At 47.9% G+C, this 13994-nt stretch overlaps 2 protein-coding genes across 9 annotated transcripts in view; one reads left to right on the top strand and one right to left on the bottom strand.

Annotated features, from left to right (window-relative positions):
- IKZF1 (IKAROS family zinc finger 1) overlaps window positions 1-13994 on the top strand; it is a 147529-nt gene that overhangs the window by 125794 nt on the left and 7741 nt on the right. For 5 of the 8 annotated variants that reach the window (XM_044293515.1, XM_044293521.1, XM_044293517.1 and 2 more), the window contains one exon: window positions 977-1111. The exons of 1 other annotated variant lie outside the window; for it this stretch is intronic. In XM_044293515.1, the coding sequence (XP_044149450.1) occupies window positions 977-1111 (135 nt within the window). The remainder of the gene's footprint in view (window positions 1-976; window positions 1112-13994) is intronic. 2 more of the 8 variants (XM_044293516.1, XM_044293522.1) reach the window with 1 other exon arrangement.
- On the bottom strand, window positions 9070-12282 carry LOC122938168. The gene is made up of 4 exons (XM_044293523.1): window positions 12162-12282; window positions 10674-10736; window positions 10519-10598; window positions 9070-10364 (listed from the first exon to the last, which is right to left on the bottom strand). The coding sequence occupies exon 4, from the start codon at window positions 10355-10357 to the stop codon at window positions 9221-9223; it is 1137 nt and encodes a 378-aa protein (XP_044149458.1). The 5' UTR covers window positions 10358-10364; window positions 10519-10598; window positions 10674-10736; window positions 12162-12282; the 3' UTR covers window positions 9070-9220.

Below are 13994 nucleotides of genomic sequence, written 5' to 3'. Positions count from 1 at the left end.
CCTATAAGAAATTGGGGAGATTTATCGAGGTGGACATTTCCTGTGAACCAGAGTGAGATGCACCTAAATTTATTAAGAGGCAGGTGCCACCTAATAAATTAGGCACATGTGTTTCCCTTCATGTGCTAGAAACTAAAGTTGTCATAGGTTTGAGCTATAATTTACACCCATAATTGCCGCAAGCTGCTGCGGCACTAACCCCTTCAGCTAAGCACCACCCTTTTCTTGCTACTTTAGAAAAGTGGTGAGAAGCTTAAAAAGTCACATTTAAAGCATTGATAAATCTTCCTATGTGCCTGGTTTAACTGTGAATTTCCTGTTGACAGATTCCCTTTAAGGAAGTTGTCAGAAATGTTGATATTGATAGCCTATCCTCAGGATAGGTAACTAGTATCTGACTGGTGTGGTCCAACTCCCAGCACCACCATCGTCCAGCTGTTTGAAGAGGCACCGGTACTGTGGCATCTTCCCATGCCAGTGAAGTCACATTGCCAAAGTGCAAATCAGTTCCATTCAAGTGAATAGTCCTGAGCTGCAATACAAAGCATACCGACTATACAATGTACTGTGCCGTGCTTGGTAAGCTGTGAGGTGGCCACAGCACTCACCAGTACACTGCAGCCTCATCAAACAGCTGATTGGTGGTGGTACTGAGTGTCAGACCTCAACCAATCAAATACTGATGACCTATCCTGAAGATAGGATCAGTATTAAAATCTTGGACAAGCCCTTTAATTTCTATTGCTAAAACACACAGTAAAGTTTTGTCCAGTCATGTTTTCCAGTATTTTTGGAAAATGATTGATCCTAGTTGCAACCTTACACTTACTGACTATCCTTGCTGATTATGTATCTTAGTGATAGATATTACCCATATCCAACTATTATTTGCAGCTCTTAAAATAATTCACACATGTCACTGACTTGTGTTTTCTGTGAGCTGCATTTTGACAACCTTTATTTCCTTTTATTATAGCAATAAAAGAAGAGACCGGTCACACTGAAATGGCAGAAGACCTATCTAAGCTTGGGTCTGAAAGATCCCTTGTTTTGGACAGACTTGCAAGTAATGTTGCCAAACGTAAGAGCTGTATGCCTCAGAAATTTGTTGGTAAGAGTTTGTAGCCCTAATCTGCCTTCATGTTATAGCTAAACCACACACCTAATGATTGGATTTGTTAGTTTAGGCTACTTTCACATCCGAGTTTTTAAACCTGGCAGGTATTTATGTCGGAAAGTGGCTAAATCCTATTGTAGTCAATGAGGATGCAGTGACGGACGGCCATATCTGACTATGCCAGGTACAATGAACCCCACCAGGCTGTTCCTCTTCTGGGGGCTTTAAAGTAGCCTTAGATGAAAAGGAATCAGAAGGAATTTTCCCATATAAGATCACCAACATAATAAGATCAAGAACTTTGCTCACTGTCTCTACAACTTCTCTTCAACCATTAGCATATCACTATTATGGGTATATAGTACCACAAACTGATTATATCAGATTATATCAGGTACATCTAATGAACAAACACTAATCCTTGTAGATGATTCAAGGAAATGGTTAACAATTTGGTTAATATAGTTTCATTTTAAGCAAAGGCAAATGACAATTAACTAAATTTCTATATTGGTGGCAGGCAAAATCACAGATGGAAACTGATTTATTGTTTGGAAAGGGTCAACTGAGTGAGCAACTAGTTGAATCTGTAGATTAGAATAATTGACATGAATTCACCAGAATTATGAGATTACTAATAAGTTCTAATTTCTTCCAAATATCTAATTATTTGACCTTCCTTTTGCCACGAAAACAGTTTCAGCTACTGTCAGAAATGCCTTTGCAAAAAAATAAAATAAATCACGATATAAATTGTCATTTCTCTCTTGCTCTTGTATACATTAAGGTGATCTGATCAACTTCCACCTTATAGGAGAGCACAAACAGGAGAATAAGAGTGCCAGGTGAAAACACTGCACAAAAAGATGTTCTTGCTTTAATATGACACTTTAATAAGATAGACACATTTTAACCCCTTCCAGCAAAAGCCAGTTTGGACCAAATGGATGTGAAATCTGGCATTAGGGGCTATAATTGTCTACATCTACCCATTTCAGTTTGGGCAGAGCAGGACCTCTACAGCAATGACGGGGGATGGGGGGACGAGTCAAAGTCTCTTGGCTTGGATGAAAGTTTAAACTGTGCTTCACATTTGCTGGCAGTGTCCGTGTCAGAGCATAATATTTTGTATTCATCCAAGCATCCAAGCAGTGGCGTATGGTCACAAATCACAGATCCCAGTGAGGCCTAGGGTGATCTCTGGGTAGGTGACCAGTGGGATGAAATGGCTACTGAGCAGTGGGCTATCTAGATGTGGGAAACTGGAATAGTGGCATCAGGCAACATTTTTGTGGGTCTGTGATCCCTGATCACTAAACACAGATCCCAATGGGACTTAGGGAGACCCCATTGGGGTGAAATTGCCACAGGCCAGTGGCAAATCTTGAAGTAGGAAATGGCGTACTGGGTCTGTGATAAATCTCTGGGTGGGTGACCAGTGGAGTGAAATGGCAACTGGTCACCAATGTGTTTATTAATGAATGGGGCAGATAATTTTTTTTTTTTACTTATTTTTTTTTCTCTGCAGTGGCACATTCCTGCTTTGACAAACTCCATGACACACCTGAACTTGTCAGAGCAGGCAATGCCGGTAAATCCATTGTTCATGGAGATGTAAGATGCTGCAACACAACATGCAGAAAAACCCTTATGTTAATTCACTTAAAATACATGGCTAATGAGGATGCGGTGTGCAGACATAGGTTCCTGGAGTCTGTATATATATGCCAGGAGGTGCTTTAAGCCCAAACTTTCTTTTTCACAAAGGATAAAAGGAGAATATCCCCCCACAATTTGCTACCTATTTTCTCCTGAATACAGTAACACCCCAATTGCGGTCGTAAACTGCTGTTTGGGGCTACACCAGGGTTCAGAAGGGAAGGACCAGCATCTGGATTTTCTAATATAGAATTTGCTGAAATGGTCTTTAAGAGTAATTACCTTTTTTTTTTGTTGACTGAGGTGTGTGGGGACTTATTTTTTGCGGGACAAGGTGTAGTTTTTCTTGGCACCATATTGGGGTACATTTGGCTTTCTGATCGCTTTATATCTTATTTTTTTGCAGGTGAGGTCCCAAGGAAAGCTGTTTGGTGTAATTTTTTTTTTTTACACTGTTCACTTGATGGAGTGATATTTTTATAGATCCGGTTGTTACAGACACGTTGATACCAAATATGTCTTTTTTTTTTACGCTGTTAAAATAAAAGCAGTTTTATAAAAAAAAAAACATTTTTATGTTTTGATATTTTCTTAGACCGATATATTTTACTTGCTATGGTCTTGTGTTAGGGCTAATTTTTTGCGGGATCAGGTGACTTTTTCATTGGTACCATTTTGGGGTACATACAACTTTTTGATTGCTTGATATTATGTTTTTTGGGAGGTAAAGTCACAAAAAAAGATGTCTTGATGTAATGTTTAATTGTTTTTTGTTTACGGCATTCACCTGATGGGGTAGATTATGTGATATTTTTATGGACATGGTAATAGTACTGTAAATATGTCTATTTTTGTTGTATTTTCATACATGTGAAACTTTTTTTTTATAAAACACTTTAATTTTTTATTTTACCCTTTGTGTCCTCCATATGGTCGTACATTACTTTTTTTTTTTTTATATTAATTTCTCCTGTAACTGGGGCTGACATAGTAGCCCCAATTACATGGGGAATACACTCCTCAGAGAGGCTGTAAAGCAGTATACTATGCTGTACATCAGGCATGCTCAACCTGCGGCCCTCCAGCTGTTGCAAAACTACAACTCCCAGCATGCCCAAACAGCGTACAGCTATCAGCCTACAGCAGGGCATTGTGGGAGTTGTAGTTTTACAACAGCTGGAGGGCCGCAGGTTGAGCATGCCTGCTGTACAGCCTCACTGCAGGGCTGATCGAGCTCTCAGGAAGACCTGACAGCTCCTGCACTCCCTTGGCCCCAGCAGTCACATGACTGCTGGGAAGGAGCAGGAAGCTGCATAGCGCTTCTATGCTGTATACACAGTGCTCATTCAGTGCTGTGCATACAGCGACCTAAAAGGCAGAGACACACAGGAATAATCCCTGCCTTCTCTATGAGGTTGCCCCCAGCACAGCAGCTGCACGATTAGCGTACAGCTCCGATCTCTGAAAGCAACTTCTTAAACGTCCATTCAGAGATAATTCCTACTACCCCAAAACGTTTATAGTCTATGGGTGGTTGGGAAGTGGTTAAAGGTATTAAACAATTGTTTAGGTTTGCAGAAAAGAGACTATATAAGAGTAGCGAATTATTCCTGTTTAGAAGAGGCAAATGCAGAGTTGAAGTTCATTTTGGTGTTTTTTCCTCCAAAAACTCTGGCAACAAAAAAAACTTTAAAAAATGCTTGCGATGCATGGCAGATTTTTAGCTTGCAACACATTGATTAATCTGGGTTAGGGTACTTTCACACTAGCATTAAAGTTTTCCGGTATTGAGTTCCGTCCTAGGGGCTCAATACCGGAAAAAAACGCTTCAGTTTTGTCCCCATTCATTGTCAATGGGGACAAAACTGAACAGAATGCTCCAAAATGCATTCCGTTCCGTTTAGTTGCATTCCCAGATCGGAGAGCAAACCGCAACATCGGAAAATCTGATTTTTCAATGGAGTTCATGACGGATCTGTTTTGGCAATGTTAAAAAAAAGAGTTAAAGATAATACAACCGGATCCATTCATAACGGATGCAGATAGTTTTATTATCAGTAACTGAAGCGTTTTTGCTGAACCCTGCCGGATCCAGCAAAAACGCTAGTGTGAAAGTGGCCTTAATGTGCATATCCTAACCTAATAGCAGTTGTTAGGCATTGTGCACATAGCAAAGAGTAGCCTTAATGTGCATATCCTAACCTAATAGCAGTTGTTAGGCATTGTGCACATAGCAAAGAGTAGCCTTAATGTGCATATCCTAACCTAATAGCAGTTGTTAGGCATTGTGCACATAGCAAACATAAATCCAAATAATATTATACTGCAACGCTCAACAATGTTCAGATAAATGTAGATAAAACAGACTTCTACGAGACAACTCCTAGGGATATTCTGTGACCAGTTCTCCCAAACACTGCTCACACCGGCTTCTGGTCTTTCACTTCCTCTAACTTCTGAGCATCTCATTGGCAGTGTATGTCGGGAAGATTTCCCAATATATACCTCAGTCAAAAGTCTCCATCTGCTACTGTATTGGCATACAGTCTTATATATCACTTAGCTGGTCTCTGGAAAAAAAAAATGTATACTGCAGATTGCTGTGCTCTTTTATACACTTTAATTAAAACCGTGCAGAGACATTCCCCCAGACAGAAGCCAAAAGATTTTAAAAGGACAATCTTTTGGCTTCTTCAGGTTAAAGGGCTTGTCTGGGTTCAGAACTGAACCCGGACATATCCAGAATTTCACCCAGGCAGCCCCCCGACAAGAGCATCAGAGTATTTTATGCTCCAATGCTCTCCTTTGCCCTGCACTGAATCACATTTTCAGGAGTTCCCGGGGACGAACCGGGCTCTCCTTAGGGTTGCCAGGTGGAGGGTTCTGTCCAGCAGTGAGCCCAGTGACATCACCGGCACTGATGAGTGGACTTTAGCGCTGCCCTAGCCTGTAAAACAGCTAGGACATTGCTAAAGCCGGGCCACCAGAGCCGATGAAGTTACCGAATACACTGCTGGGCGGAAGTGTGTTATTGTAAATAAAAAAAGTCCTTGCCCTGAGCTAGATTGCTCCGATACTAACATTAGAGGGGCTGCCTGGCTGAAAATATGGGTATGTCTGGGTTCAGCTCTGAACCCAGACAACCCCTTTAATGGAGGCCTTTGATACATTTGATATACACGCTGCTAGCTTTCCCAGTATTCCAGCCTACCTTCAAAAGGGAGGCTGGAATGCAATGTGCATAGAGTCTTAACCACTTAATAAGTTGTCCACTTAGAATTTTACTTTTACTGGAAGCAAGGGCTGATGCTTTGGTTAAAGCCAATATTCTTTTTCCAACAGGACAGGATTCAATCCCATCCTTGGCTCTCATATGAATGTCCATGTGCAAGAATAGAATGGATATTCAAATATGTGACTAATGCTTTAGGCTAGGGCTACATTGTGACTTTGGGTAGGACTGATGTCGTGCAACTAAGGATCACAGTGTAACAAGACAGCCATAGCAATGAATGAGGTCACAGGAAAACTTGCATATTTCCCGCAACCACTACTCCAGATTCCCCTGCTGTTGCAATGTGGGTTTTACTGTGACCCATTCATTTCTATGGCTGTCTTACTATACTGCAATCCTTTGTCACGCCATAGCTGTCATGCTCAAGACTGCAGTGTAGTCCTAGCCTAAAGTTATATATATAATTAATACAGGGTAGAAAAACATATATATATATATATATATATATATATATTTGTGGTCCTGGCTGCGGCGCGAAGCCTGTGGAGTGTGACTGAACCTAATCTAGCTACAGTGGCTGGTGGTGTGCCTGTTGCCACGTGACGAGGGTAGGCCAAATAAAGGGGGCAAAATACGAGTAGGAAAGGTGTAAGGAGCGACTCTTTATTGTAAAAGATGGTACTACAGAACTAAGTCAGAGAAAGCCGCAGCGATTTCGGCTTTCGGGTGCGGGATGTATCGTGAGAAGCAAGAGGACTTCCAGCGGCCCATCTTACGGATGATATGGGCCGGGACCCCATGTTTGGAGGCGGCGGAGGCGGCTCCGATCCGGAACGAATGGCCCGTGATGGCCTGAGGGTTGAACCCTAACCCGGACGCGAGGCTGCGAATGTGTTTGACAAACTGCGAGGACGTGAGAGGTCGTGACGGGAAAGGAAGGAGAGGGCTGGCGGGAGCCCGATTGCCCAGTGTGGTGAGTAACCCGTTGAGGACGGCCACGGGACACCAGGAGTTGGAAGTCGGGAAGTATTCTATGTGCACTGGGGGCCCGATTTGTGAGGTTTTGGAGACTGGCAAGGTGAAGGTGAAATGCTCGCGACTACGGGTGAGTTGGTTTAGAGCCGGGCCTGAGTTGTGAGGAGAGGTGCCGGTGAATTCCCCGGGCCGGAGAAAGCCGTAGAAGCTTAGGTAGAGGGCGGCTTTGAGAATGCAGCTTCTGAAAGGGCCAAAAGGACTGCCGTCTAGGGAGGATGAGAGTTTCCTGAACAGGTCCCCTGAGACGGGTTGCCTGGCGGGTCCGGATTTGTGAGAGCATTTTTGAATACCCCGCAGTGTGGCTTTGATGGCGTGGGAAGAAAAGATAGGGTTGCTGTCAGGCTGACGGATCATGAGGTGATGCTGAACTCCTGACAGATACGATCTGATGGTGCTGAAGGAGAGGTGTAGGTCCTTGTGGCAGTATGCCAGGAAAGCCATGATGAAAGTGGTTTCGCTTACGTTGCCCTTGGGGTGAAGGTGACGAAATACCTCGAAAGCTTTCCATCCCGACTGGTAGTTCCTTGTGGAGTTTTCGGACAGGGACTTGCGGATGAGAGTATGAGCCATGACTAGGTGCCTGTCTAGTCCAGGATCAGAGAGCCGAAGTCCGGGGGTGGAATCCCGATTCTGTCGGCTTGAGGCATGACCTGGAAGAAGAGAGTCAGGTTTAAGCGAGACAAGGCATCTGCTGCGACGTTCCTGATACCCTGGATGTGGGTGCAAGAAACATGGAAATTGTACTTGAGGGCAAGCCAGGTGAGTTTGCGTAGGAAGCGCATGACTTTGGGTGAACTGGATCTGCCTTTGGAGATGATGTCGACGACCGTGTGGTTGTCGGTGAAAAAACGCACGGGCATGTTGCTCCATACTTTGCCCCAGACTTGAGCTGCTGCCACGATGGGGTACAATTCAAGGAGAGGAGAGGACTGGATGGCTTGAGGGTCTGAGAGGATCTGGGAGGGCCAGGAATCAGCGAACCACTGGTGGCCGAATAAGGCGCCGAACCCGACGGATGCTGCCGCGTCGGAGTACACGGTCGGGCAGGTGGGGCTCCAGTGAGGGACGAACATGGAGATGCCATTCCATGCTGACAGAAAGACCCTCCACATGTCCAGGTCGGCCAGGGCTTCACGGTCCAGTTGGATCAGCGAGTCCTGGGTTGAGGCTGTGGGTAACAACTGGAGGAGTCTTGCTGTGAAGGATCGTCCCTGCGGCATGATGCGGGTTGCAAAGTTGAGAGAACCCAAAAGTGACTGCAGTTCGCCCTTGGACATGGTTCTGGAACCGATGTGAGCAGAAATGAATGACTGGAGCCTGACTAGTTTGTCCTCTGGGAGTCTGGCTTCCATTCTGCAGGTATCGAGCGTGATACCCAAGAAGGTGAGGACCGTGCTAGGGCCGTCAACCTTTGATGGCGCCACTGGGACCTGTAAGGCGGAAAAAATGCAGAGGAGGCTTTCCAACCTGTCGGGCACGTGGTTTGGGTTCTCGACCAGTAAGAAATCGTCCAGGTAGTGTATGACTCTGGGACAGTTGCCGTGGTTTACCAGGATCCAATGGAGGGCCTGGGCGAACTGATCAAAGAGCCAGGGGCTGCTCTTTGACCCGAACGTGAGGCGGGTGGCAAAGTAATACTGGTCCCTCCATTTGATCCCGTGAAACCTCCAGAGGTGGGGCTGGATTGGTAGAAGCTTGAAAGCGTCCGAAATGTCCGCTTTTGAGAGCCAAGCCCCTGCCCCTACCTGTAGGATGAGTCGGATGGCTTCGTCCAGGGAAGAATAGCGCATGGAGTATTCTTCCGATGGTATCAACGAGTTGAGGCTCGGGGTGCTGGATGCATGAGGCGCTGACAAATCATATATTAATCGGTTTTTATTGGAATTTTTGCTGCGGACCAACCCAATGGGGCTCACCCTGTAGACTTGGAAGGGAGGGGTGGGAAAAGGCCCTATGATGAAACCCTTCTGCAGCTCGACCTGCAGAAGGGAATCCACCGAGGCCGGGTCCGTCATGGCTGACATGAGATTGGGGGTCTCCCAGGAATTCCGAGGCAGGGTGACCAGGCCGGTGTGGAAGCCTGATGAAAAACCGGAATGCAGGAATTGGACGAAGGCGGGATCGTGGTGGGTATTGAGGAGGGAGATGAGAAGGGGGACATTAATGTCGGCCAGTCAGCTTTTGGCCGAGCGCTGGGAGCAGGTGGACTGGGGGTGGGCCCGGAAGCAGGTGGAACAAATGTGGAGCGCCTTACATTTGCTATAGTTGCAGAAGCTGGAGTTGAAATTGTTGCACAACTGGTTTTTCCCCAGGTACACGATGGGCCGACCCAATTTGTCCAGGAGCGGACCCGGTTTCTGGGGGGCCGAAGTGCTCGGCTGCTGTTTTGGCAGGGGGGAGGCGTGGGAGCTTGGGCACCAATCGGAGGCGTGCAGGACTGACTGGCAGAAGGAGCAAAAAGGAGACCTGAGACCTGCAAAGTGTCTGCAGAATAGCTCCATGTCGAGGGAGGCCCAGTTGGTAATATGCTGGAACTGGGCGAGGGCTGCAGCTGCCTTCGCCGAAAATGACCGGTGATAGTCGTAATATGCAAATCCTCCGTATTTGTGCCCAAGCTCCGTGACCCTGTATAAATATGCGTCCAGCTCCTCTCTTCTGGCTGGGTGTGCTGCGCAGATGATGTCGCGGTAGAGGCTGAACGCGAGCACGAACTCCGGGATGGAGAGTTTTTTGTTCAACCTCGCGTCTTTGGCCTTCAGGACTACGGACACGTCCCCGCAAGCGATGGTCCGGTTTTCCACCGTGTCGTGCGTGGAGATGAGGACCGCAGCCAGGTTCACGTCCTTGCCTGCGAGAATGTCCCTGCGCAGGTTTTCGGGGACGAAAAAGGAGGGGGCTATTTCGGGCGGCCCAGACAACCTACCTGAGGAAGATGGCTGGGAAGTGGAAGGACCAGGGGCGGGACTGGAGGGTGCGGCAGGTGAAGCGTCCCTGCTTTCGACCGCCTGGAGCCTGGTATTCATGTCACAGATGGAACTGGACAAATTGTTTATCGTGGCGTGTAGCTGCGTTAGTGACAGCTGTATGGTCGACATGGGGATCTGCTCCGTGGACCCTGTAGATGGCTCAGGAAACAATAGGTGATATAATTCGGCCTTTCGGGCTGTGGCCGAATGGCGGATTCCTCGCTTGTCCAGCTCGGCAATCATCTTGGGGATGGTCCATGTCCGGTAAGAAGAGCGACTTGCCCGTTCCGATACCGCAGACTCCACGATCGATAGAGCGTCCCCGATGTCGGACACGTGGGACATGTTGGAGCTGAAACGAAGAGGGAAAAGGAAGCTGGAGGGGGAAGCGAGGTGGGTGCGGGTGGTATTACAGAGAGAAGCGCGTGGCGGGACGGAGGTGCCCAGCGTCGGGGCGAGGCCGGAGGACGCGAGGTCCCCTTACTGGGCGTGGTTTATAACCTTACCTTAAGCTGCTGGAGCTGTTAATGCCGTGAACAGAGGGGACGGATGAGACCTGGCGAAGCCGAGATTATCCCTGGTTCACCTGAAAAGAACAGTATATGATGCCACGATTGGCTGTGCCGGGCGGCCGGAATAGTGAATCGTGGCCGCTACTTACCTGGAAGACCAAAAAATGGGATCAAAGGATTCTAAGGGAGCACTCACGGAGTAGCTTAGTCACCTGAAAGGACAAGACCGAACGTATTGATTTGGGAAAAAACGCAACTGGTGCGTGACCAGAGGTTTCCTGGGATGTGACCGGGCCGGTGCCGGGAATGACGCGTGACTGCTACGGCGGCAAGCCAAGGGATGGGAAAACACGTGCCATGGGTAGGGTTGCGTCCCGGCGAAACTGATGGAGTGGTGGCGAGGGATGGCTGAGTGAAATGTGAGCCAGGGCGATCCTGGGTGGATGGGTTGAGGGGCGGTTCAGGGCGTACCTGAGAAGATGACTGCTGGGACAAGGTGGGGCCTGGGCGTACCAGGGCCGGAGTGGGCGTACCACCTTGAAACACGTGGGTTGCGTGACCCGGAAAAACAAAGAGAGAGACGGACACAGACCGGTGGAGTGGGAAGGACGGAGGGAAACAAGTCTTGTGTGTGACAAGCGACGAGAGAGAGGGAAGAGGTGAGAAAAGAGCAGGGAGTTCCTGCGGACAGAAAAGTGGTGGAGAGAAAAACAACAAAAAATAAACTAATAATAATAATTCCTTCTGTCCTCTTTTTTTTTTTTTTTCTTTTTTACTGGGACGGGGGGCTGGGCAGGGTTGCTGAAGGGTCGCCGGTCTGCGCGGGGACTGCCGTGGTGATGGATGTCCCCTCTGTGAGCGGTGTGTGCTGGGGTGTGTGAGTGGGGGGGCACCTGGTGGCAGCGCAGCGCTGGGATTGCGCTGCGTCTGCCCCAGAGTGTTCATGGGTGGTTTGTTGAGGGCCATGCCATCACCCCCCTGGGACGATGGGTATGTATGGGCAAATCTGAAATGTGAGGTGTGTCATGACGGTGTAGGGAAATGAATGGCCTCAAGGGCTTTATTTTGACAATTTGAAGTGTTGGTCCGGCAGCGGCGCAGTGTGAAACACGGCTGATAGTAGTTTCACTGCGGATTGCTTGGCCATGCTGCCCGTGACGGTCAGTGATGCCCGAGCATGTCAGGGACCCGGCGTGCGGTGCGGTGCCGTGCCACCCCCCCCGGCAACCTCCAACCCGCCGTAGTGGAGCGGAGCGTTCCACGTTGGGACGCACGGCGGGCGGAAGTTGTGGGAGTGGGCGGACCGGAAGTGGCAGTCGCGATGGACTCGGGGGGAGCCGGATGGAGCGGTGCGGGGCCCTGCGGGGAGAGGCGGCAGGTAGGAGGGGGATCTGTGGAGCCCTGGGGACTGGGAGCGCTGGACCGAGTGTGGGGGCAGGTGGATCGTGCCGGCGCCCCCCCCGCCGACTTCCGCCTAAGCGTCCGGCGGCCACGTGATGCGCTCCACGCTGGAGCGCATGGAGGCCAGCTTGCAACGGCGGGCGGAGGAGCGGACCGGCGGGAGGGGAGAGGTGGTGGCGCGGGGGGGAGTGGAGGTGGAAACAGGAGGGGGATGAAGGACAGTTGGGGCAACTTACCAGGCGGCGGGTTCTGGCGCACAGAAACGCCACACGTGCGGGCAGCTCGGCCGGAAGTCAGGACTGACAGGTGCAACTCCTCCTACCAAGCGAAAGGCGAGAGAGGACATGCACCCGGTGAGCTGGGCGGCTTGGGCTTAAGAAGCCCCCTACGCCCCTCCCACAAAAGCAGGCTGGATTCAGCCTGCTGCATATATATATTTTTTTTTATCAGATTGCCAGCAAGGAAACATTTCTAGAAAAAATGTATTCTGGCATAAAGCAGATAACAGTGAAGGCACATGCATGTGCTTTTGAAAAAAAATCCATGAGCAGATATGTGAACATTTTACCTAGACATACGTAAAAAAAAGCTCCTAGCATTTATAGCTCTGCTCAGTTAGCGGTTTATATTCAGCCTTGGTAACCACATAACCAGCCCAGTATTTCCCAGCACACATGAACCCAAGAGTTTCCTGTCTTCTAATTTTGCTAGTCTGGTTATATGTAGTTCAGCTCCTTTAGCAAGCAAACACAGTTTAGGAAGCCACAAAAGTAAAGCGTTTAAACACCTGAATGTGTCATATTCTTGTTTTGTCTTAAAGTAAACTGGAAAAACTATATTGTGTGTTCTTTTACTAGAACATGTAAAGAATATATTGCCCACAGTGTAACGCAACTGTATTCAGCCATACTGAGAACTGCATTTAGCAGATTCACACAAAGGATTCTTGTGTAGTTTTAATGCGGTCTTTTTCTAGCTAAAGTACTTTTCTGTTTTGCATCGATTTAAAGGGGTTTTCTGAGACTTAGGGCTCTTTCACACTTGCGTTGTCCGGATCCTTTGTGTACTCCATTTGCCGGAATTACACGCCGGATCCGGAAAAATGCGTAAGAACGCATAATGTTTTCTTTCCAGATGGTAAGATACTGATCCGGAAATCCTGAAGCCAACATCAACGTTTTTTTTTACGACGGATCCTGAAAAAAAACGTTGATGTTTGCTTCAGGATTTCTGGATTAGTCTTTTTCGCGCCAGCCTAGCCCTTCCTACTTCCTGGCGCAGGCGCAACTTCCGGATCCGTCTTCGCGTTGTAACAACTGAAGATGTTAGGACGGATCCGGAATAATACATTTCAATGGGCTATTATTCCGGATCCGTCGATGCGGCAAGTGTTCAGTATTTTTGACCGGAGCAAAAAGCACAGCATGCTGCAGTATTTTCTCCGGCCCAAAAATGTTCAGGTCCATTCAAAATGCATGGGGATAATCCTGATCAGGATTTTTTTCCGGCATAGAACCCCCGACGACGGAACTCTATGCCGGAAAAGAAAAGCGCAAGTGTGAAAGAGCCCTTAAATACTGATGGTGGTGTTCCGACACCCAGTACCCCTGCTGATCAGCTGTTTCAGAAGGCAGCCGCATTTAGCTTTCCTTAGGCCTAGTGATGACACGTTCATCGCTCACATGGCCTAGCTGCAGCTCAGCCCAATTCACTCCTATGTACAGCGCTGTGCTTGGTGAGCAGGGAGAAGGCTGTGGCGCTACCGGGAGCTCCGGTGTCTTTTTAAACAGCTACTACAGACTGATACTAAACAGATACTAAGGACCTTACTGTAGGATAAGTCATCAGTATTTAAGTCTCGGAAAACCCTTTTAAGGTTAATAGGATTTTCTTGGAGGTATATATTGATGGCCCCTCATTTGTTTAATCAGTGGAGGCTGACATCCGGGACCCCTGTTAATCAGCAGAAGGAAGGGTCTGTGGTAGTCCTATTTACATAGGTACAACAGCAGGTCCATATGTGCAGCTGTATTTGGATATGCTGCTCATCCCATTAACTTGAAAGTCCT

Source organism: Bufo gargarizans, chromosome 5 (assembly GCF_014858855.1).
Source record: "Bufo gargarizans isolate SCDJY-AF-19 chromosome 5, ASM1485885v1, whole genome shotgun sequence".
Taxonomy (NCBI): Eukaryota; Metazoa; Chordata; class Amphibia; order Anura; family Bufonidae; genus Bufo; species Bufo gargarizans.
Note: the sequence above shows the minus strand (reverse complement) of the source record. Positions and strands in the feature narration are given on the sequence as shown.

Bases quoted from the DNA above. Each gene is read 5' to 3' on its own strand.
- LOC122938168 (XM_044293523.1), bottom strand. From the start codon at position 10,357: ATGTCCCACGTGTCCGACATCGGGGACGCTCTATCGATCGTGGAGTCT.